Source organism: Dipodomys merriami, unplaced genomic scaffold (assembly GCF_024711535.1).
Source record: "Dipodomys merriami isolate MVZ:Mamm:240054 unplaced genomic scaffold, mDipMer1.0.p SCAF_24, whole genome shotgun sequence".
Taxonomy (NCBI): Eukaryota; Metazoa; Chordata; class Mammalia; order Rodentia; family Heteromyidae; genus Dipodomys; species Dipodomys merriami.
The window spans coordinates 18,765,034-18,790,705 of record NW_027203826.1 but is presented as its reverse complement, the minus strand read 5'-3'; the positions used below and the strand labels follow the sequence as shown (position 1 = coordinate 18,790,705).

Genomic DNA, 25,672 nt, shown 5'->3' with positions numbered 1-25,672 from the left:
CTCTGGTCAGTCATCTTCCTTCTAGCTCTTTCATCTTCTGGGACTTTCTCATCTTTTTATTAGCAAGAATGTTTGGGGTTATTTCTTATGGGGCATAGAAGACTGGATGTAAGGATTACAATGACTGAGAAAGCACTTCAAAAAAGTCAGAATGGGCAAGAGAATAATAATCCATAAGGATGAAAGCCACCTGTTACGAATCCAGTGAGGATGGGAAACAATGACTCAAAACAATGGCACTTTTTCCCAAAGATGTTGCTGCAGAACCATATGCAATGATAGCATGGGACTCTTCAGTGGCCCCAGGACAGGTAAACTATTCTGAATAGCCCAAGATGTAAGCTAAAAAAACCCCTCTTTTATTTAGTTTCCTCCATTTTAGTTAGGGAGTTTTATCTAATTGTTCTGCTGATTCTTAAGATTGTTCAAGAGAAAACTAAGGGTCCAAAGAGGTTGTAGCAAAGTCTCATTTCACCTCTGATCCTGGTATCTGCATTTGTAAATGAGTGTGTTGGAGTAGTTAGTAGAACTCTATGGTGCCTTCCAGTCCTCCCCTGTGTACTCTGGGGAGCACACAGTTTTTCAACTGCTATTGAACCTGATTTGAGGACACTACTAACTTGCATGGCCTCAAGCACCAAAAGCAGTCTGGTGCTGTAAATTAGAATCAGTGTGGGAATTTCTAGAAATGCTGAATCCCAGACTGCTGCCAAGACACACCAGAATTTCTGGAGGTGGGATTTGGTATCATTATTATTATTATTTTAATTTTAATTTTGGTGTTACTGGGGTTTGAACTTAGGGCCTCAAACTTGTTTGGCTTGCTTGGTACCCTACTATTTGAGTCATACCTCAAGCGCAGCTTTTTGTTATTTTGGAGATCGTGGGATTTTCTCTTGGATTGCTGTGAACCATAATCAGTTTCTTGAGTAGCTAGGATTACAGGCATGAGCCATTGGTGCCCAGCTTATATCCTTTTTTTTTAATTGGCCAGGCTGGAGGCCTGAACTTAGGGCCTGGGAATTGTCCTTGAACTCTCTTGCTCAAGGCTAGTACTCTACCATGTAAGCTATAGCTCTACTTCCAGTTTTTTGGTGGTTAGTCGGAGATAAGAGTCTCATGGACTTTTCTGCTTGGGCTGGCTTTGAACTGTTATTCTCAGATCTCAGCCTCCTAAGTAGCTAGGATTAAAGGTGTGTGCCATCAGCTCATAGCATATCCTTAATTTTCAAAAGCATTCCTGATGATTCTCAGTTGAGGCTGAGACATCTATTGATCTTCTGGAGCAAGAGGTGGGTCCACTTGCTTCTGTTTCTTTTATGTGTGCAGTTGTACAACACCTTGCATCTCTTGGACACCTAGGAATTTAGCTTGAGAGAATGAGGTGATTAATTTCTGTGTGATACTGTATTGGCAAAATCTTTCACCTATGGCTACTTCTGTCATTCTTCTGGCTGCAGGTGATAGCCTTCTGTGATGAGGGCAATGTTCTAGATATCCTGAAGACAGGTCTAAGCTGGGGGCAGTTTGAGAGTAAGGGAAAAAAGTCATGCTTACTTAGAAGGCCCTTGAGTCAGTGACTGAAAACTCCTTGGCCTTGCTTCCTACTGGTTAGCTAACTCCTTACGCAAGTGAGGGTTGACTTAGCAGGACACCTATCAAATGCAGGGATCTTTTCATCTCTGACAACTCCTAGAGATGTGGTATGGTGGGACTAGCACATCTTGGCTCTTGAGTATGATTTATGTATGTCTGTCCTAGAGTTTGTGTCCACTGATATAAATTGGTAACCTGAAATTGGCTACTTCTGGGAGAGGGAAGGAAGAAAGTATTTCCACCCAAAAAACTGACAAATGCTATATGAGAAGCTTTTCTCCTGGCTATTAAATATTTATTAACACCATACTTCACTTAGCTACGTATCGAAATAATCCATCCTGTTCCTGTTTCTCCAGATCTGCATTGAGGTGGGTCTTTACCCCCTAAAACAGACTAAAAACAAGACAAGACAAAATCTCAGCCCGCTGTTGCAAGCTAGCACTTTGGATATTTCAAAGCAACTGTGACATCTCTTGATTCTTCTCTTTCAACACTGAACATCCATAGTTCATTCAACATTTTCTCATGTACCTTGCAGGCTCATCACGTGGTTTTGAACACTAAGGTACAGTTGCACTTTTCAAACAAAACATTTCCCAGAGATGGTCTGTGAACTCTTTCACAAAGGCTACTTTTTTTTTTTTTCTGTACACATTCTGAGTACCATCTTAGCCCCTCTTCTCTATCATGTGAGTAGAGTACTGTTTGAGTGTGGCTAACAACCGTAGCTCACAGTCTTTTCCTAAAATATATATTGTTGTTGGTAGACTCTTCATGGGCTCAGATATAGTGGTGTCATCAAGCATGAATTCTAATTTCTGAAATAGTTGATTTCCCTACTGCTGTTTTGTTTCTTCAACTAGCCTTTTGTGTTTCTTGTATCATTTTTCTTTTTTTTCTATAGTATTCACTAATTTGTATCCTGATCACCAAAATGGTGTGTCAGATGACAAGTGTTTAGAGTCCATGATCCAGTTAGACACATAAATGAATTTGTTAAGATTTTTCCAGCTGACTGTTACTAAAAGGGGCACAAGGAGAGAGAGAGAGAAAAAAAAGAGGAAATAGAGCTTGGTTCTCAGACCAGTACATTCCCTTCTTTGGGAACTAGATGTGGGTGGGTCTGGAATTTACTCTGTCTCTGAACCTTAGTTGCCCCTTACTGAGATTGCCAAAGTAGCAATGATTTCAACAATTTCAATGACTTTCTATAGAGATGGGGGGGTCATGTGAGTTAGGTTGAATTCTCTGATCCAAAGACAATTAGAGGTAGGACATGGTTTAATAATCAAAGAGTAATGCTAAGGACCCTGTGTTTTGAGTAACTGAGTTCATTGAACTCTGCAAGGGGGATAGAGCTGTTCTGACAAACAGAAAATCCTCTGAGGGGTTCTTTGTCTTGGTATTATACTTCTTTCTTTACCTTTCATTCATTAGGTTTTAAGTGTTTAGGAGCAGGTGTTATGGCATTTCTATCTTCTTGGAGAGAGAGAGAGAGACAGACAGACAGACAGACAGACAGAGACAGAGAGAGAGGGGCACGGATGTGTACTCAGGCTTGCCTGTCAGATGGTGGATTGAACAGAGGCAGCTGTTGTCATGGTGATGGCAGGTTGCATCCCACCACCATGGAAACTAAAGTTAAAAAACTGATGTTAAGGCTGGAAGTCATGTGATGCGTTTTTGTTTTGTGTTAAAGAAAAGGGGTTTGGTGCTTCAGTCTGATACACACACACACACACACAAACACACACACACACACACACACACACACACACACGGTGTTTAAAGACAAGACTGGATTGTGAGAAATGCAATAAGACAATGAAATGGGACAATATGGAATACGCAGAGGCTGTCTCCTTATTTTTCTTCATGTCAACAGTACATTCTTCCTGCCATCGGTGGGAAGCCACGGGTGGCAGAGGGAAGGAAAGGCAGTGTGTTTTTCAGGTTTGCAGCCAGGGTTGTGCACTGATAAAGGTCACGTGGAGAAGCTTTAGCTCCAGATACCTCCCCTCTCCCCCCACCAACCCTCTCATTTTTATTTCCCTTGTGCTGGTCCTGGGGCTTGAACTAAGGGTGTAAGAGCTGTTTTTTTTTCCCCCCTCAAGACTGGCATTCTACCATTTGAGCCAGAGCTCTTCTTCTGGCTTTCTTTTGGAAGGGTTGTTTTATTGGAGAGAAGAATCTCATGGACTTTTCTGCCTGGGCTGGCTTTGAATTGTGATCCTCAGATCTCAGCCTCCTGAGTAGTAAGGATTACAGTATGAGCCACTGGGTTCCGGCTAGCTCCAGTCCTTCAAAGGTAACATGTAGTTCATTATTTGCTGATCAGCCCAGGACAAAGACTGGGAACTTAAATAAGAGAATTGAGAAAGGAGATGAAAATGGAGTTGATATGATATGATGGTGGTTCACACTTTGGCCAATTCATAAAGTGAATGTCTGTTTATAAGGAATTGAGAGATTTATCTGCAGCACCTCAGAATCCTGAAGGATTCTGCTTATTTCCTTGGCTTTGCTCAGGACTCTGATCTTCAGAGGTAGGCCGTGGGAGGGAGTACTCGGAAGCCCATGTGGAGCCATCTCTGGATGAGACTCCTTGCGCTAGAGCTGACCTCTGTCCTGAGTGCTCTCGTCCTGTGGCAGGTTGGCTTGCTAAGAGGCAATAGGAAGGTCCATATGTTAAATCTTTGACTTCTACTTCATACCATAATTGGGAGAGAACGTGAAGATGGCTGACCCTGGGCCTGTTCTAATAGGGCTGGTCTGGATCTGCCTTTTAGACTGAAGGTTGAAGAATTGCACTCATGTCACAGGTAGAGGAGTCAAGAGATGGAGAAGCTTGGTGGGAGGGTGCGGAAGATCCTGAGGGTTGCAGACACACACTATTGGAGTGATGGCTCGCAGTTGTGTCTGTGGTTTAGGTACAGGGTTCTACCTCGTTGATATCAGTCGTCCCTCCCAGACAGATGTGTTTTTCTCAGCGGTCTCTGGTGAAGAGGACATGATCTCATCAGCATGATCTCACTGCATTTCCATCAGGATCTGTAGGAGCGGGAGTTGGACTTTTGTGGTGGTTCAACCCCCCACCCCCCCAGATTTTAGTTCTGGCCTTGTGATTAATGCCCCTTCTAATCACTGGGAGAGATTGCATCAGAGCCATCAGCTTCATAAATCCTCCAGTGGGGGACTGGTGTTTGGATGTTCTTTCCATATTCCCAGGAGATTCTGGGCCAAATGTCTTCACTGTCTCCTGGGCGACCCATTACCATAATTTTCTTTTAAATTCTTTAGCAGGATGGGGCTCTCCAGGGACGGCCCATGGCTGCAGCCAGCTCAGCTGTGGCTGTGGCTGGAGGCTGTGACCACTAACAGATGCTTTCTTCAAAGCTTTGAGCCACAGCAGATGCTTTAAGATTGATTTAGTAGGATAATAAAAGTGACTGCATTTGTATAATATCCTACTATTTCAGAGGGCTTTCATATTCATGTGTCATTCCAGGTATTGATCTTTTCATATTTGTGATTTGTTCTTTGGGAATGGAGGGTGATGGCCTTCTCCTCACTTGAGCAACATGCTGGCATAACTTCTACAGTCAGAATCCTCAATACCAAGATAACATTACTCCAGTCACATCCACATCTGGAGGAAGATCTTGATTTTTTTTTCCAGTAGCAGAGTGGCCTCAAGTAGTATTTCACTATCATTCATCATTTACATGGTCACTTTGGATAGAGTAGACAACATACTCAACTTTCCCCAACTCTTGTCTTTATGTGCAGGTGAGGGAGGGGATGGAAAGGCATCTAGATCATCTTCAGAGACTGTTACATTGCTTTGGAATGGACATCCTCAAATAGAAGGCTGAAAGAAGAGGAGAGCAGCCTTGTTGAGGAGAGATTGTTCTGGCTCTGGAGAAGAGGGACGGGAATGGCTAAAGGCGGCTGAGAAAGTTCTCCCTGGAGACTATGGCCTTTCCTAGAAGTACCCAGCAGTTTCTGGGAAGTGCCGGAGTGACCACAGGTTACTCCCACAGAAGCATGGTCTCCATTATGTCTGGAGTCAGAAGACAGCACAGTATTCTGTTGACCTACCTGTCCCCAGTGACTCTGTAGAGCCCTCATAGTATAGCCAATCTCCTGTGCAGTGATGTCAGAGGCTCTGAAAGAGGACAGAGAGGTCTGAACCAGTACCTGGTGGCTTGAGGGATGCAATACCCATTTACTATCTGTATCTGGAGCCTATCCCCGACAGACTTGCGCCTCCACACCTCAAGGCAGGACAGAACCAGCTGTGATGGCCTGACAGTAGAGAGGCTGAGCTCCAGGTCAGACCCCAGGGTTCTGTTGGCAAGCACAGCCAGCACCCTCACCCCCATAGCCCTGGGCCAGCATTCTCCCTTGCCCAGCCTTCAAGAAGGAATTGAACGAATGGCAGGTGTGCAGGCCAAGCAGCCCTTGCTCAAATTAGCTGTGTTGCTAAGGAAACAAGTCAACTGGTTGAAGGAAGGAGCATTGGGTAAAGGAGATAAATCAATAAGTGAACCTATTTTTACCATTTCCCTAATGATTGTCTTGAAGCTGCTCGTCAGAGAAGGGGGATGGAGAGCTGCAGTGGCACATGCCCTCATTAGTGGCTCAGAGGGAGAGACGGGTGAGCAAAGGGGTGTTTGGGGAGAAGACAGGAAGGTTTATGAAGTGAGGCTGTTGACTAGCAGACAAGGAGGTGGAGAGGAGGCCTCTTTCCAGGCTTCAGAGCACTGTCACGGTTATCTTCTCACTTAGGCCAGTATGGCCTTGCTTTGTTCTCAGGCAATTGATCCTCTCAGAGAGCTTGCATAGCTTTCCTGGCTGTTAGTTTCCTCCTCCACTCAGGCTGTGTGTGTGTGTGTGTGTGTGTGTGTGTGTGTGTGTGTGTGTGTGTGTGTGTGTGTGTGTGTGTGTGTGTGTGTGTGTGTGTGTGTGTGTGTGTGTGTGTGTGTGTGTGTGTGTGTGTGTGTGTGTGTGTGTGTGTGTGTGTGTGTGTGTGTGTGTGTGTGTGTGTGTGTGTGTGTGTGTGTGTGTGTTTAAATACATATAGCCTTAATTGATTGTTAACTGATGTATAAACTTGTACGTGCTCATTATAACATTCAGACAATAGACAAAGGAGTGAAAGAAGAAAGTGTAAATAACCCTGCCAACCCGACTCTTCTCATTATCTTTCCAGCAAGACAGAATTCTGCCCTCCAACCCCGCTTTGCTCTCTCCCTCTCTTTCAACATTAAAAGAATCTCCTGGCTTCTTTTCTGTTTCTTTTTAATATATAATATATGCTCAGAGTATACAGCATAAAAAGTTCAGATAGGTATGCAGTGTAAAGAAAATTTGGGACATCTTTTAAAAGATACCTCTGGCTCTGGTTCCCTAGTACACAGTAGAAGCTCAATCAATATTAAAGGAGGGAAGGAGGGAAGAGGAGGTCCCTTAAAGAGCCAGTCCCATTGAGGAACTATTATAAAGACAGTTGTAGTCTCTTCCTCCAACTTGGGACAGGCTCCTGCTATTCATTTATCAATTAATAATTTACCAAGTACCAGTGTTTGGATGTTCACTATGCACAGTGCTGAACAAAGATATAGGGTTGATCAAGATTGACAAAACCTCTGGTCTCAGACTCCCAGGCTACATTTGTTCAAGATTGTAAACTATGAACAATGTGGACTCCAGGGATGAACATTCTTCTCCAAAATAAGCTTCACGTAAGACATGGTATCTAACAGAAACCACTGTGTTGGAGGCAGAAAGACTCACATTCTCCCTGGCTATGATTGCAGTGTAGAGGAATGTTCTTTGAGACCATGGCTACATGGAACTGTTTTTAACCCATCAAGTCACACCTTTGGGTCACCTGTGAGATGCATTGGCTTAATTTGTGGGCTGATAGCAGCAGAGCTGGCTCTTTCCTTTGGAGATGAGCAGAGTCTCTGCTGTTGGGCTTAGAGTTCTGCTAGCAGGAAGAAAGGGAACCAGCCTGCAAAGGTAGGAGTGAGCTGGAGCCTGATCTGAGCTGGACAGAGGGACTACACTGCCTTTATAATAGCTCCTCAATAGGGCTGCTTTTTTAGGGGGTACCTTACCTTCATTTCTTCCTTCATTTAGTATTGATTGAGCTTCTACTGTGTACCGGGGGCTCTGCTAATCATTGCTAGTGGGGATGTGAATGTAACATCTGCTTTCAAGGTGGGAAGAGCTAGGAGAAATAAAAATGTGATACGTTATGCAAAGAGAAGTGAGTGCCAAGGAGACAGTTCACAAAGTGACTTTGTACTTTGGGCTTGACTTATGACCGGAATGGGAATTGATGGTATAAGACTAAGATGTTGGTTCCCAATCTGTATTTTTTTTCTTTTTTTAATGTTCTGTGTGAAGTTCGTTCTTTTTTTTTTATATAAGTTTTTATTGTGAAAATACTGTACAGAGGGGTTACAATCATGTGAGCAAGGTAATGAGTACATTTTTTTTTTTTTTTTTTTTGTCGGTCATGGGGCTTGAACTCTGGGCCTGGGCGCTGTCCCTCAGTTCTTCAGCTCAAGGCAAGCACTCTACCGCATGTTACCGCTTGAGCTACAGCGCCACTTCCATGAGTACATTTTTTATCAAGCATTAAAGCAAGGGAAGTCACAATGGAGTCCAAGGAAAGGGCTTTCTGGGGTCCGGATAGAATTGGGTGTTCTCGTCTGCTGGTGTCCTTTAAGATTTCCTGGTTCTTGTCTTTCTTTCGCCCAGCTCTCGGGAACATGAAATCTCACCTTTCCTTCCGTATGTCATACCTTACCCTCTTCATTGCCTCAGTTGAGGTCTATAGGAGATTCATCTCCATAGTGTGTTGTTGACAGCAGTTTTCAGAATTGCAATCCATAGGATCAGTACTCTGAAAAGCTCCTTAGACATCAGGCAGGAATATTATCTGGCAGAAGTTGAAATAGGGTCTTTTCAGAACCCAAGAGACATTAAACGCCCATCTCCTGATTCTGGTTTTGGGGGCTTGGTAACACCAGATTTGAGACTTTATGACTTTCTAGCCTTCCAGATACCTGACCAGTCACAGAATGGCCATCAGGTCCTTCCTGAGGTTCCTGTTATATCTGCGACAAGTCTCAGTTATCTGTGTTTGTACCTCCTGGGCAACTGGGGCTTAGAGGTCCTAGCAGGGAGCCATAGAGTGAGACCTTCTGGCTAGAAAGAGGCAGGTGTCCAGGTGGGGTGGGGGGTGGGGACAGTGGAGCAGCCACACTCCAAGCAGGTGTTAGTGGGCAGAACACTGGCACAGCTGCCAGCTCCCTTTCCTGCCTCAAGTCTCAGCATGCCTGAGAGTTCACCTCCTTGGATGTCTGTGGTTTATTCCCTTCTGGTGGAGAAGATGAAACCCTAAAAAGCAATCACAGACCAAAGCTGTCCCCTGAGAGCTAGTGATATCTGTCGTCTGAACGGGAAAGTGCTCCTTTGAAGACCCTGAGCTCCTTAGCTCTACTCAGTAGTTTTCATGAGAATGGCTGGCCAGGTGGACCCCATACTCTTGTGAACAATGCTATTAGGGCATGGCATGGAAGAAGCATTAATTTTACTCCCATCAGAGCCAACATCCCCTCTTCTCCCCCACTTCTGGGGATGGACAGGAAGAATTGCCCTTTGTACAGAGTTCTCAAGTATGTTCCTCAAGAGAGAGACTCAGAAAAAGGGTCCAGGGTATGCTGTGTTCTGTTCCTAGCCCCTTTATGTGTGTACATGAATGTGTAGGGTAATACCTTATTCAGGAGTACGTGTGTGTGTGTGAGGGTGGATACTGTACACAGTAGTACTAAAGGCTCCAAAGAGTCCTACTGGGAAGAAACCTACTTAACTTTACTTAACCCAGGCTTTCCCTCATTCATTTGATGCAAGTTCCTATGGCACTAGTGCTGTGGCCTATATCACAGGAATGCTGCTGGAAATGCACTTCACTTCTGTTCATTCAGCAAGGACTTGTGGCCATGTTTTCAGGTCTCTTTCTGGACATTCTCCCAAATGTATTTTCAGGAAAGGACATGGATTCCTCTCATCTTCATCTTGTCTGATAGTTCTTAGGATTCTTGGCCTGTGTTTGGGGTTTTGTGGGATCCTGGCCATAGAAGTGGTCTCTAATCATCATTCTTCTTTTGTCCAGAGCTTTGAGTTAGAGCTGGCCATGGGAGAGAGGTGTACTCCTGCAGTAACTGGTGGCCTTGATGGGTGATAAGTTGCAAGGGGCTTGTTCTGAGGAGGTGAGCATGCAAGCTAGGTGTGTGCCTATGGCGTGTTTAACTCTTGAGCTATACCTAGTATCCAGGGAGTTTGGAGGAGGAGGTTTGCCCAGTGGGACTGAGAGACTTTTCTGTGGTGAGATTCCTTCTGTCTTGTATAAGTATGAAGGGATCTGGAGGCCATAGTCTGGCTTAGAGGTCCCGTGAGGCCCTTCCAGACCTAGGGCTTAGGGTAGAGAAGTAGAGGTTCCTAGGGAAGGGGAAGTTTGTGAGGGGAGTTTGTGAGTACTGGGAGGAGTGTGGGAAGGAAGCATGGTCAGCTGCTGGAGAATTCATGAGACTCAGAGAGGGAGGAGATGGCACTGCCACATGGGAAGTATAAGGACTTTGGGTGTACACACAGCCAGCCATCTCCCCCTGTAGCTTCCTGGGCAACTAGTAGCCTATTTACACCACTGCTACTTATTTGGCCTCTACGTGGAGAATGCCCTTCCCAGAGATGCCTTTGTCCTCGATACAACTAATGGCAGAGATGGGGTAGGAAGCATAAGGGGACATATTTATTTGCCCCATTGTATTGGAAAAGAAGACTCTAGATTCTGTGCCCTATACAGCTGGCCCTGCTCCGTGGGGAGATAGAGGAATGGTTGCTGCATTTCCTTCTCCTTTGCCAGATCTCCTCTCTATTCTCTCCTGCCTAGATTCTGGAATGCCAGAGCACAGGTTGCTCTGGGAGGCCAGCGGTAGCAGCTGTTTTGTGTTTGTCATAACAATAGTTACAGGATGAAATCCTAACGTGCAGACAGATGACTGGCTCTAGAAGGGAGCTGGCGTTTCCCTCCTTCTGTTTTTCCTATCAATCGCCCCACCTCCCCTGAGCTTGCAGTGAGTGTTTGTGCAGGAGTCAGGATGCTGGGTTTGAGTCATAGTCCTGTTTTTCAAAAAAGGTACAGGGAGCCCCTCAACCGTGTGCAGAAAAATATAACAGATAAAAGCTGGCATTCATTTGATTTGCAGTTTGGCTTCTAGAGGCTGGACTTTGCCTTGGTGGGTTTTAACTCAGGTTATCCCTTTCTATTAACTATAGATAGATATTAGATATTAGATATAGATATTAACCTAGGAAAGAAGGTGGAGCCATGAAAAATCCTCCTGGATCCCTGGTGTGTTTCCTGACTTGGATATTAAGACAAAAGGTGGCTCAAAGGGGGATAAAATAGAAGGCAGGCAGCCCCAGCTGGGTCCAAACAATCACTATACACCTCATGAACCTGATGATTGGGAAGAGCAGGGGTCTGCTGTAGCATGAATTGTGTTTCTTCTGTACGCACCCCTGGTTAGTTCCTGCCTTTTGACTATGTTCACCCAGTACCTGGAGTATCTGCCGCATACCCAATTCTGTTATTCACTGACTGCTTCCTTTTCTCAGAAAAGAAGTTTTGTGACCACAAACCAGTCCCAATGATTAAATAGCTACGTTTCATATCCTCAGAACCAGACACTGCCCTGCCTGCCAGCTGAGGTAAATCTTGCAAACTACAAGGCACAGTGGGAGTGATAAAGTGTGTATATTTATGTTCCTGGCCATGTCAGATGCTTTGTCTATCTCTCTTGGATGAACTTGTTCCTTAACTCTTCTTTTCCCACGCCCTTTGAATACATGATCCTGGCCACCATTATTGCCAACTGTATCGTCTTGGCCTTGGAGCAGCATCTTCCTGAGGATGACAAGACCCCGATGTCCCGAAGACTGGTATGTGTGCTCCATCCTGCTTCCTCTGCTCCCGTATCCTTGGCTTCATCACCCTCCCTCTTCCCCTCTTTCCTGCCTCTCCTCTGTGAGGAGTTGGTTTGTTCTTTGCCCAGGGACAAGTTAGCAACAAAACCCCACTGGGACTCACAGAGAAAAGAGGGCATTGCAAACACTTGTGTGTTCACCACATGGCAGCTAGATATGGGGGCCATTTGCTCTGCTCTTCTTTCCTGAGGGAATTTTGAAGTGAGAGGAAAAAGGGAGGGTAAAGGAGAAGAGGGAGGAAGCTGAAAGCTTGAGTGTATTGGTGGTTGTGAACTTGCTAAATGCTGATGTCCAGATTCTCCCTAAAGGAATGATTCACATATCTGTTCCCCAGGAGAGAGTAAATAAATCACTTGAAGTCTAAATATGTGAGTGAGTGGCCCTGGGCTGATCAACTGAGCATGAAAACCCTAAAATTTCCACCCAGTACAAAGATCAGCGATGAAGAAGATGGGCCTTCTCTTGGCAAAGTCAGGGCCCTCAGGTGCTGTCAGGGGAGAAAAGTCTAGTCCCTAGTGTGACCACACATTTGTCCATTTTTACAGCTGGCCCTCTGGCTCTGTGTGCTCCACAGAAAGCCCACAGTCCCCTTTGTCCTTCAGCCCATTTCTTACCTGGGCTAGGGCAGGCTTCACACACGCATGCAGGAGATGCCAGGATATACTTTGGCCACTGTTTGATAAAGCACAGTCTTCCTCTCACTGGTGCTTTTGTTTCTCACCCTCACAGGAGAAAACAGAACCGTATTTCATTGGGATTTTCTGCTTTGAAGCTGGGATCAAAATCGTGGCCCTGGGGTTCATCTTCCATAAGGGTTCATACCTCCGCAATGGCTGGAATGTGATGGACTTTATCGTGGTCCTCAGTGGGTGAGTCTTCGTGTGTGTGTGTGTGTGTGTGTGTGTGTGTGTGTGTGTGTGTGTGTCTGGGTATGGATAAGATTCCTCAAGGGGCTGGATTATAGTGAGGGAGTTGGGTATACAGTAAGCAGATGAGTGCCGAATCTCCTTCTCTGTGGAAAGTTGTGTGGCCTTAGGCAAAGGCCATGGGATACTTAGGATGCTCTATCTTCCCAATCTGTGCATGGCTAAAGTTGCTGAACACCCATTTTCTGGGGGAGGGGCGGGTCTTTCCACTGAAGTACGCAGACTTGTGCTAGTCTGACAGGTACTCCCCAAGAGATGAGCCAAAAGCCTCATCCTTGTGATGTTTCTGTTTCTTTTGGGGATTTGAAGTAGACCTCAAACCATATTCTCTGAGCTGAAAATTAAGACTCGTGCTCCGAGAACAGACTTTTCTTTTTTTAAAAAAAGGATTTCTATATGTATTTATAGCTTAAAATTGAATCCTATTAAAATGTTTGATAAATCATTCCTTTGAAACTAATAGAGCAGTGCTATATTGGGGCTGACCTAGAGTCACAGGAGTGTCACACATGCTGGTGGTACATTTAGTTAAATATTTGATAACTCCTTCTTTGGGATATTAATATAGTTCAGGGACATTGGGTGGAGTCAGCACCATCGGCAGCAAATGTGATATGTATCAGGCCTTGGCAAGGTGGTGCTAGGTCTGCTGTACTGGGTTTCTAGGGTTTGTGGGTCTTGAGTTGGGTGACTCTTGGTGTCTGTTGGGGAGGTAGGCAGTTCTATGTGAGTGTGGTAGCAAGGGACATGGTATGGAAATGCTCATATCCAGCTGCCTAGTGGACAGTATCTCAAACTCAAACAAGAGAAGAGTGGTATAGAAAGCCAAAGAGGGAGAGATTTGCAGTCAACATTATGATAGGTCCAACAAAAAGAGGAGAAAATAGTTAACTTTTTTTTCAGGTAATAGGGTGGGTGTAGGTAAGGTCTGAGAAGAGCAAAGGCCTGGAAATCGCTACATTTATCCATTTTCTGATGGAAATACTTGTGTACTTGATCATTCGACTTGTAACAATTGAGTAAAAGAAAAATAGTTGCAGATATAATGGACTGCTGTATAGCTCCTAAACAGCTAACCTTTCAATATAGGAAGTGGATAAGTAAATAGGGTGATCCTCCTCTTCCTCCTCCTCTTCCTCCTCTTCTTTCTCTTCCTCCTTCTCCCCCTCTTCCTCCTCCCTCCTCCTGCATCCTCCCTCCCTTTCTCTCTCCCTTTCCTCCTCCTCCTTCTCCTCTTCTTCCTCCTCCTCCTCCTCCTCCTCCTCCTCCTCCTCCTCTTCCTCCTCCTCCTCCTCCTCCTCCTCCTCCTCCTCCTCCTCCTCCTCCTCCTCCTTCTTCTTCTTTTCAAAAAACTATTGTCTTATAAGAGTATTTTCTGGAAGTTACTTTCCTAAAAAATTTCATTTCAAATATGATTTCATAGATGAAGGTACAATTTATGTATAGCATTACATAAGTATATCATCCTAGAAAACAGCAGCTTGGTAATGTTTTAAGTGTCTCTAAAGTCAAGAAAATATTACACTTGAAAAGGCCTTAATAGGAATAGAAGACAAGTGCTGTAATATGTACATGTTAAGGTTGGCCCCTCACATTTCTGTATGTATCAGAGACCATTTGAATGTTTTGTTCCTTCCTTTTGTTCCATATGTTCATTAAAGAAAATACAGAAAACCCTAAAGAAGAGAAGAAAAAAAAAAAACAGTTCGTTGATTAAGAGAGTTTCTGGTTTGTTGTTGTTGTTTTTTTTTTTTTTTGTGACTTTTTTCTCCCAGCACTTAAATGCCAAAGAAGCTTCCCTTCAAATGCTTGTAATTTCACTGCCATTCTCAACATGCCATCTTCCTATCACCCATTATCTCCTGCTTCAGTAAAAAACGGTAATGACTGTTCAGTAGTTTGTTAAATGGATGTACACAGCTTGCTTCTCATTTTTGCCATTATTCAACAACACTTAGTTTGCTTTCTGGCTTTTTAGGATGATAAATAATTATTAAAGATGCTCCAACATGCATCTTTTGGTTGTCACATTTTAGCAGACAACGTTGACAGGTTGAAATGCAGTCAGTTCTCTGTATCCATGGATTCTATGTAGCAGATTCAATCAAGCGTAGATAGGAAATGTTTGGGGAAAAGGCATCTATATTGAACATACACAGATTTTTATTCTTGCCATTATTTTCTAAACAATACAGTAAAACAGCTATTTTCCAGCATTTGCACTGCATTAAATAGTGTAAGTAATCTAGACGTGGCTTAAAGTATTCAAGAGGGAGGAAGTGCAGAGGTTATATGCAAATACAATGCCGTTTTTATATAAGGAATGTGAGCATGTGTTAATTTTGGCATTCAGAAGGGATCCTGGAGCCAGTTAGGGCAAGTGCACTTTATAGAGCAGTCTGTTGTTGTGTGGTGTATGTGCGTAGGGGTGTGTGGGAACTATGAGGGGTGAGAGTAGGAGGAGGAAGCAGACCATTTGACTAGACAAGAGAGAAATGGAAAGAGCTGCAGGAATGGGTTGTGATGTTGTTGAGGAAGCTGACTGATGGGGGCCAGCAGGATCCTATGTTGGCACAGCCAGGGGGGCTATCTGTTCCTTACCTGTATGTCAGGACAGGAGTTGTCCTCGCCTAACCAAGTCACTTAACCTGTCTGTGTTCATCTTCTCATCCTAGTGGCTCTTCAGGCTTTGTTGGCTCTGTGGAATGGCCTTAAAAAGCCCTTTCTTGGATTGGGGGGGGGGAGGGTAGCTCAGTGGTAGAGTGCTTGCCTTGATACATGAGACCCTGGGTTCGATTCCTCAGTATCACATAAGGAGAAAAGGCTGCAAGTGGCACTGTGGCTCAAGTGGTAGAGCGCTAGCCTTGAGCAGAAGAATGGAGGGCTAGCACCCAGGTTCAAAGTTCAGGCCCCATGACTGACACCTCCCTCCCCCCCCCCCAAAAAAAAAGCCCTTGATTTCCATTTGAGCCAATAGGGCTTTGTTCCTGGTCCTTCTCTAGACCTACTGCCTGGCCTTCTGCCCAGCAACTAGGAATCTCCTTCTCCTTTACTCACATGTGAATGAATGTTCTCTAGAGGAAGGTGTGATGCTCTTGCGCTCCCTGCTGAGGACGCAGGATTTTGGTTATAACTCACCTGCATAGATAACCTCATTTGTTTTTATCATCACACAGGATGTTTACCTACTATATTGTCTCTCTTTTTAAGATGCATATCATCTGCAAAATCAGCCAGAGTCTTGTAATAGCAGCCTGGAAGAATGTAGTTGATGATATTTTTTTTCTTTCTTGTGGTACATCAAATTATGGGGCACTTGGTAATTATTGGGGTCTTAGATTCAATGAGCTATGTTGTAACACCAAGGTAGCAAGGCAGGCAAAGCAGACTCCAGAGATGAGTCATCTAGTTCTCACAGAGGTGCTGTCATTATCCAAAGATCACCTGCTTCTCCATGGCAGATTCAGGAGTTCAGATTATATCATCGAATACAGGTCTGATTTAAAACAACAACAACAACAACAAAAAAACCCAACAACAACCACAAGTGTCCCATGCAGTTTTCTCTCCAGGCCACACAGAATTCCTGATACCTGCACTGTAGGCACAGCATGTGTATAGCATGGCAAAAGCACCTCAGCGCAGAGGTTGTATAACTTCTCAGCTGTCTGTAAGTGGTGGGCAGAAGGGAGTGAAGGGTGTCAGATACCTGCTTAGATCAGGGTCTCTCCTCACTCACCTTTGCTGAGACAAACATTTAGGGGGCTTGGGCCACCTCATTCTGTTTACTACCTCTGACTTTCCACCCTCTAGTATTCTTATGCCTGTAAGTTGGTGTTGAGGATACAGGGCTGGGGCACCTTTCTCCTAACAAAGGCCATTGGTGACATTCATAGTCTGATCAATATAGGCAGAGGGGCTCTGGCAGCCAATGAGATGGAAGTGTGTCTGTCCTGTCCCAACCAAATCATCTTTCAGGCCTTCCCCAGCCCATGGGCTGATATTCCCCACCTCTGAGAGAATGAATTTAGGTATATTACTTCATGTGATCCCCATAATCCCATAAAAAGGATTGTCTGAGTCTGTTTCTGTGGCTATCACATAATATCTAAGACTGTTTTAAACAACAGGGATTTATTTCTGAGAATTCTGGCAGCTGGGATAAAAGCCTGGCCCTGGCACTTGCTGAGAACCTTCTTGCCAAATCATGGCATGGTGGAGAGCAGCACAAGGTGATGATGGACACAAAAGAAAGAGAAAAAAAATGGGCCAAACCCATTTTTCTATTCTGGTGAGAGCAGCCTTGATCTGCTCATGGCCTGATAACCTCTTAAAGTTCCCACTGTTAATCCTGTTACAACAGCAAAGGAATTTTGACATGAGTTTTGTCAGGGATATTCACACCACAGCAAGGATCTTTTCCACATTTTACAGATGAAGAAACTGAGGCATGAGAGAATATGCCATATGATAGTAGGCCCTGTTCATAGAATCTGAGCTCACATCATGTGATTTCAAATTTCTTCCTTGACATTCTTCATTCCTACATCATTAGCTCATTAACTTTATAACCCCTAAAGGTTCTGTGGTCTTAAAGCTCTTTGATTCCATATTCTTCTTGAGGCATTGCTTTTGTTTGGGGGTGGGGAAGGGCGACATAATCAGGAAAATGGTCCTTGTCCAAGGCTAAGGTACCTGTATGGTTTTAGAAGGACAAGATCTGATACGCTTCTCCTAAGAATTCTCCCTATGAGCTTTCAAAGCAATTGCCTGCCAGAGAGGACATGTTTGCCCTCAGAATAATATGGTTTGAAGCATAAAGACCACATGAGAAGTTCCAGCTGATTTCTTCATTAACTAGCTTGTTTATTCACTCATTGATTCATCCAGCAAAGCTAGTATTGATTGTGGAAGGAAAAGCTGGAACTGAGAAACTCTGAATTTAACATTCTCATTTGTGCTGCAAGACAGTGAGTTTGCCATTCTTTTAACCAACTTGTTTTTTTCAGTTCTGGGTTTTCACCTCAGGACCTTATACTTGTGAGGCAAGCACCCTGCCACTTGAGCTGTTCCAGTCTCTCCTGCCTTTTTAACAGTTGTTTTACAGATAGAGTCTCAAGTTTGGTCCCAGGGTTGGCCTTGGCCCATGATCCTCCCTTATACTTCCTGTCTAGATGGGATTATAGGCAGTCTTTACCATGACTGTCCTTTAAACAAACTTTTTTATCACAGAACTTGATATCTCTTTGGAATTTGTAACAATTCAGGATTAATGAGAACATTTATGCATATTTCTAAATACTTGTCAAACAAATTGGAGTATTCCAAACTACTTGATGTCTATTATACGTTAGTCTTAATTTAATAAAACCTGAAATAGATGGATCATGACCGAGGAGGATGAAACTCAAGGGCTCTCTTACACCATGAAGAGAATAAGGGAGTCCCTGCCTTGGACCACTGGTCATCTCTGTATGTATGGTGCCTGACATATAGTCAATAGTCAATGCTAATTAGAAGGGATCATTTTCTTATTCCAAGTTTCTTATCCTCTATAGGATACAATGGAGAATGTTAGGGGAAGCCTGGGCTTGGGCAGAAAAGAGGCTGTCCATTCCTGCACCTTCTCTTGAGTCTCACTGGGATCTGAATTTCCAGCTCTGTCTGTCTAGTTTACATCTTGACCACTGTGTTAGGGAAATAAAAGCTGCGTGCTCACACCACAGGCCATTATGAAGTGTGGGACTTTCTGACATCTGGGCCTATTTAGCAGGTTTTCATGCTATCTCTTGGGGATTGTTTCGTGGGGATTGCTGAGAGTCCGGATAAAGCTAAATTTTGGATACTTAGAGTCCTAGAGGTGGTAGAAAGAGAGGTGGGGAAAAAAATCAGTGCCATCACCCAAATTGTTGTGTATTAAAAGCTACGATTGATTAAGCCACCTTGTTTGTCAACATTATTTCTAATCCTAAAATGTTGTACTGAAAAGTAAGAATCATTAGGTTGGGTTATCACCCAGGACCATTTTAGATTGAGTAAGCTAAGGCACAGTTTTAACAACTCACTCGTATTCAAATGGCTGATACAGTAGGCTCTAGGTCTATAGCTTAGTCTCCCACAGTTTCAGCTACTCATGGTCAATCACAGTGTGAAAAAACTGAGTAGGACATTTCAGAAATAAACATTTCCTGAGTTATACCTGGTGTGATGTTCTGAGTAGTGTGATGATGTGTCCATGTCCTCTCTCACCTGTAACATGAATTGTTCCTATGCCCAGGGTATTCCTACTGTGGATACTGCTCACCCACCAGAAGCATACTAGCCGCTATCTAATCAGACAGTATCTCAACACACCGCAGTACCTTACTTAATAATAGCTCCAAATTACAGGAGTGGTGCTATTGGTAATTTCATTAGAGTATATCCTATATTGTCATTATTATTGCTAATCTCTTGCTGTGTTTGTTTCTGAATTAAACTCTGCCTTCCTGTGTACATATTAGGAATAAAACATGATCTATTGGGGATCTGGTATTGCCCATGCTTGTATACATCCACTAGAGGGTCCTAGAACAAATCCGCTGTGGGTACAAGGGAGTTTTGCATATGTCAAAGCTGGGATTGCAGCCCAATCCTATGTGTCTTCAGCATCTTAGCTCCCTCTTGGAGCCACAGTACCTCCCTAGGTAGGCAATGGCACCAAATGTTCCTCTGTTGCTGGAGAAATACAGGCTTCTCTCCCTGTTTCTCTTCTGCATCTTTAGGTCCTGGCCCAATGGTGGATCCTGTGCTGTTCCTTCCCATTTAGGAAATCCTTGTTTTCAATTGTGTGTTAAGATACTGGTGACATTACAGCATCATTCTTGGGTGGTGGTCCAGCCTATTTTCTCATCAAAACATGAAGATCAGCTCAGAACAGGCTCTGCTGTCAGTCTTGCCAGCCTTGCCTCTTCTGGTTTTTCCTTAACTGCGTGCAGGTGGGTCTGTACCTCCTGCCAACATCATCATCCCCTGGCTCAGTCACTCAAGAGACAGTAAAGAGACTGTCAGTGTGCCAGGCAGAGTGGTGTGATGGGGGTGGGGTTTGACTGTTCCCCACCAGAAGCAATGAGCCACAAGCATGAATACCCAAAATGGCAACCTACCTAGCTGTAGAGCTCTTCTTGAAGGAAACAAACAAACAACTATTTAACTGGAAGGCGATGTATAAACAGGTGAGGCAGCTAGATGAGGAAAGAGAAGGGATTGGTTGGGAGGAAGAATGCTGTGTTTGTAAGTACTTGGAGGTGGGAGAGTGTTCAGAAAGACAGTAGGACAGGACATGTCTGGGCCCTTGGCAAAGGAATAGTGAGAGACACGCCTGGAAAGATCAACAGAAGAACCAGCCTGGGCCATGCAGGGGAGTGTATACTTGAACCAGAGGGCAGCAGGGAGCATCTGAAGGTTAGAAGCAGGAGGCGGCGATCCTCCTTCTAACTGCCCTGGATGCTGTGCAAGTCTTTTGTCTTCTTTTTCTTTACCCTGGAATCACCTCTGAGGCAAAGCATCGAAAAGAGAAGGGTGCCACTGTTTTTCGCTGGAGTTTAGGGGAATGTATGTAACCCAGCAGAGGGAGGGAAAAACGAAGAAAAAATGGGGACAGGGAGGAGAAAAGGCAAGAGAATGCTGTAGAGGAGCTGGGAGCTGCCACTGTGGACCAGTGGCATATGCAGAGTGGTTTAGCCCGAAGCCTGTTGGTAGGAGGAAGATATCTGGAGCTAAATATATATCGATAGGTATTTTTAGAGGGTTTTTTTGTAAGACGGCTGCCCTAACATACGAGTTTCCCTAGCAGTTAAAGATCGAGGAAAGCACACTTTTCCTCTGGGAGCACTGTCTCTCTGGTGCTGAGATTGTGGGGGAGGTGTTGCGTATGTAGCCTTGGGGGGGGGCCCAGCCCAATTTAAATCCCTGCAGTAATAATGTGATAGCCCTGGGTATTTATATAGTTCCTCTGCACCAGGGAGCCTGGCAGGATTTTACAGACCTCTCTTTTTCTCTAGGTGGGTGAAGGGAGAGGTACAGTAAGCAAAGGGTGAGTACAGGGAGGAGGCACAGAGCTTGTCATTTTTGCGATGGAGGAAGTGGGGTTGAATGAGGCGATAGGAGGGACTTGTAGCCACCCAGCGGCTCTGAGGCAGGAGGACAAGGAAGGTAAAGCCTTGATCTGTGGGTGGGAGTTTTGTGAGACCTCGAATTCTTCCTTTCAGCAGAGCTGCTCCCTCATTTTTCTGGTAGACTTCTCCCTCCTCCTCCCAGGAGATTTGTTCATTTCTAGCTCCACACTGGGGAGCAGCACTGAGACTTGTAATGCAACTTCTAGTTGCGTGTTCACCCCAGAGTGATGGGAGAGAAAGGGTTAGGATGCAGAATTTTCTTTGCTTTCCTTTGTGCTCAGAATGCAAGTTCTTGTTTTGGTAGGCCAAAGGCAAAGGGTGAAATCTAAAGCTTAAAGATACCTTCTTAGCTCTGTGGTGAAGACAAGCCCATTTCCTTCAGAGGGGCTTCAAAAGAGAATGCCAGCTAGCAGTTGATGGGCAGTGAAGTTGGGATTAGTACTTGGGTAATAAGTAGTTTTTGCCTTTAAAAAAAATACATGAACTCTGTCATTTTTCTACATTGAGATGTAGCATTGGTTCACTCAATAGGCATTTATCAAGCACCTACTATGGTCTAAAGAGAAGGAACTGGCCCTAGATCTTTCTCTTTCTTAGAAGACTCTTTGCTACCTCCATTGATAGATGCTCATTCTGGAAAAAACAGAGCAGGACCTAAGTTGGATGGGTGTCTGCAAAGAAGAGGAAAAGCGTGAGGCAACAAAGGAAGCTTTGACATCCCCAGTGGTTTGGTTCGAGATCTGTTCTCCCTGGCTTCACATTTACTCAGCGTGATTTAGGGAAAGAAAGAATGGCAAGGTGCTTTCTGAGCAAGACCACTCTCCTGGGCCTTGAACTCCCATCTTAAGGCTGTTCAACACATACACTCCCACACACGTGCACAAGAGGGAGGGAGAAGGGATGGCGAAAATTCTGAGGCATGTTTGCAAAGCAGAGAGGATATAGTATAAATATTCATTCTATAGAGCTCCGAGATAGAATAGAAATTAGGAGGAGTGTTTATCTTTCCATCTTCTGGATAAAAACCTGCTTTCTCATTCAGGAAGAGATTTGTGTACTTGTGTCTATGTTTTCAATGTAATTCATAGTTAATAATGGGTTTGTGTACAAGGTGAAAGTTCAATGCATTATTTAATGCATGTATCATGGAAGTCAGGAAATAGCAGATACCTTGAGAGCAAGGTGATTTGCAAAGGAAAGGGATGAAGTGGGCCAGGACAGATGTTGAACAGACCCAGAGGGTGTGCTGATATGAAAGACAATATATGAACAGAAATCTAAGTCCTACAGCTCAGTCGCTGAACAATAGAGGATGATAACGTTATTATGGAGGATAATCATTTTACCCAAACTTATCATTTTTTTTCACAGAAGAGAAACCTGAGGTGGGAATGGTGAAGCACTTTGACCAAGGTCTTAGAAGTAGGAGGTGAGAGTTGGGGCTTAGAACTTGACTTCCATAACTCTAATGCAAGGTCCACTGTAGTCATACCCATTGATCTTGGCCATGAGAATTTGCTTTTTCTTTTTGGTGCTGAGGATAGAGCCTAGGGTGTTGTCTATGCTGAGCATTCACTCAAAAACCGAGTAAAACTCCCAGCCCCCTGCTGCTTCTTAGGGCATATTAGGGCCATTAAGCTGGGGTATGAACAAATGAGATTATTATTTGCTGGAAAATAGGTTTGTAGCTTACATAGAGACAGTCTAATATAGTGGGCTGATGACTTGGGTTCAGGTCCTGGCCCTCACATGCCTTCTCTGTGTGACCTTACAAACTTTCTCTGACATAGTTTCTTCTATGAAGCTTCTCTTTCCAAATGAAGGTAACACCTGCCCCAACTATAACATCAGGTTTGTGACAAGCAGATACTGACGATGCTGAGGTTGGGGGATTGTTATTTTAACTTTATTATCCACAACCTTCCCCCCTCAACCAGGATTTGAATTCAGGGCATGCACTTGTTAGGCTGGTATTCCACTGCTCTTAAGCTTAGTACACCTTTAGTCTTGTTTGCACCTGAGCTTGGATCTACTTACTTTAGGTTTCCTGTTATTGCTGAGATCACAGGCATACACCACAGTGTCCAGTTTAATCCCCAGGGAGATGGAATCTTATAGACTCTTCTACCTGGACTGGCCTCAAATCGTGCATGTTCTGATCTCAGCCTCCTATATAGGTAGGATTATAGGTATAAGTACCAGCACCCAGCTGATTCTAACAGTTCTAAAGCCCATGCTATTTCTACAGCGAGCTTCCTCTCCAAGTATTTTATGAAACAATGTGGCAAAAATGCCAAATAATTGAATAGTAATTCCTTCAGATGAGATAAATATTAGGATATGTATAATGCACCCTGAGTACTGTATAAGAATTGAAAATCTTCAGATGCTATGGCTCTGTGGACCTCAGCCAACCATAGCCACTTATTGCTATAGTACTTGCAAGTGTGAAGATAAACTTCACTGTTGTAAATTCTTAAAACGGTGGCTAATTTGTAATTTTTCCATTAGTTGCCATTTTGTGTCAAGATGGAATTTTACTACAAATTGAAAAGATATATCTTATTTCTTGTTAATAGAAGATCTAATTTTATCACCACTTGTAAAATCTTCTCTTGTTGCTATTGAAAAGAACAACAAAGAAATTCCAGGAGTAAAAATGGAAACAAAAGGGGTTCATTTTTCACTCTATTAGCAATGAAAATATTCCCTCTTCCACAGTCCCATTTATTGACCTTCTGGTTCTTTCCCTTCTGGCTGTCTACTCCTCTTGCCACTTCTCACAAAGCACAGATCAGAGGGCTGCCCTCTCTCCCACATCTACATATCACAGGAAAGGACCAAAGACAGGGGCCCCTTCCTCAGCAGGAATGCATGAATAGAGAGACCTTGCACCAAGGAGATCTCACTGAGCTCAGCTTCCTCCCCCTTGTCTTTCAATCCCTTTCTTCTTGGCTGCCAGTCTTCTGTCAGGAGCTTGGCCTTGGTGACAGGAAGGCTAAGAAAGGAGTTCAAGGCCACAGCTTTTCTCCATGGCCTTCAACCCTGGGGACAGTGATTGGGAGGCAGAATGGCAGGTGTGTCTGCATCAGTTTCACACTTCAGATTGCAGCAGGAGTACATTGACTATGATTTGGGAGGTGTTTCTCCTCCTCACTGTGGCCTCACCAGGCCCTTGGGGAATTATTCCTCAGCTAAGGACTTGTGACGGGCTATAAGGGAGCTGCAATGAAACTAAACTGGTTTTTTTCTTTGTTTTCCTGGTACTGGGCTTCATGCATAAACTTTACCCATTGACTCGCACTTCTTTCCTTTTTGCCTTGCTTTTGATTTTTTTGTTCTGTTACTGGGGCTTGAACTCAGAGCATGGGGCACTGTCCCTTAGCTTTTTCACTCTAGGCTGGTGCTCCGCCATTGAGAAACAGCTCCATTTCTGGCTTTTTGGTGGTTAATTGGAGATAAGAGTCTCACAGACTGTTTACTTGGGATAGCTTTGAATTGTGATCCATCCTCCTATTTCAGCCTCTTGTGTAGTTAAGATTGCAGGTATGAGCCAATGGTGCCCAGCTGTATTTTGTTTTTGACATACAGTTGCTCTATCTTTACCTGGGTTGGCTTTGAACTCATGATCTTTCTGTTGTCATCTCTGTAGATGGGATTACAGATATGTACCACTATGGCCAGCTTGTTGTTCAGTTTTAATCAAACATGAGCGAGAGTTGTTGCACTTTGGGATCTGACCCATTCAAGGCTGCCTGATACCCATGTATGGAACCTATAATGAGGTGGGGGAAGACTTAGGAGAGAGCAGCTAATGCTACTGAGTACATCCTGTACACACACACACACACACACACACACACACACACACACACACACACACACACACGTACACACAGAGTACTGACTGCTCAGGAAAAGGCAGGGCAGATAGATGGCTCCTACTGTCTTAGAGCTTGCTGTCTAGCAAAGACACATATAAAAATAGGCTCCAATTTAGTGGTAAAGGAGTGTGAAGGTGCTAGTATAACTTTTAATTGGGATCCTAACCTAATCTGATGGGAGGACAGTGAAAAAACTGATGATGACTCTGAGACCAGGAACAAATTATATTTAGCCAGGATAATGAAGGAGGACCGGAAGGTAGGGGCAGGTGTTCAGGGGTGCAGATGGGAGAGACTATGGCAGAATTGGGAAGGAAAAGGAAGAAGGGTCCTGGTGACCAGCCCCACAGGGAGGATAGAAGAGGAGGTGGAGCCATGTCCTTCCGGCCTCAGTGGCATGGAGGGATGCTCAGTGGGAGGCCACTGAATTGTGGTTCCAAACAGGAAGGTGGAGGAGAGGGAAGAGAACACATTCTCCAAATGATTCCATATCTGCTCAGAAGCAGCCTTGGAATTACCATCTTCAAGGAGTCTCTGGCTTTCTTCTTGCCACACTGGCCCTCAACTATAATTTTATTGAACCTATTGGAGCTAATCCAAACTCCAGTCTCTAGACCTTATTATAATCTGGGCCGTTTCATTCTAAGTATTTGTTAACCTGCCTGGAGTGGAGACACAGTCCCTGCCCTCTGAGATCACACTCCGTGCATCTCCTACCGACTCAAATAATGAGGAAGAATTGATGTGTGTGTGGGCTTTTATTTTCAATGTTCAGCGGAGAAATTATTTTTAAAATGCTTTGCCAAGAACATTGCTATATGATTATTATGATTTTTGTTTTCCAAATAGAACAATAGTCAAAAGATCAAACCAACCCACATGCTTGTTTAGGGGATGTATCTCTTTGCCTCGCTTCTTCAGCCGGTGACACATCATGATACTGAATCTGGATCCCCATTGAGCTCTGGTTAATAACCACCATAAATATAGTATTTTGTGATTTAGAAGTTCCTTCTTGTGGGGTGCTCACAGTACTCTGTTA

At 44.1% G+C, this 25,672-nt stretch overlaps 1 protein-coding gene across 9 annotated transcripts in view; it reads left to right on the top strand.

The window, feature by feature from the left end:
* The window catches only part of Cacna1e (calcium voltage-gated channel subunit alpha1 E), a 468,612-nt gene that overhangs the window by 174,204 nt on the left and 268,736 nt on the right, over positions 1–25,672 (top strand). For all 9 annotated transcript variants that reach the window (XM_070034322.1, XM_070034321.1, XM_070034325.1 and 6 more), the window contains exons 4-5: positions 11,514–11,619; positions 12,394–12,533. In XM_070034322.1, coding sequence (XP_069890423.1) covers positions 11,514–11,619; positions 12,394–12,533 — 246 coding nt within the window. The remainder of the gene's footprint in view (positions 1–11,513; positions 11,620–12,393; positions 12,534–25,672) is intronic.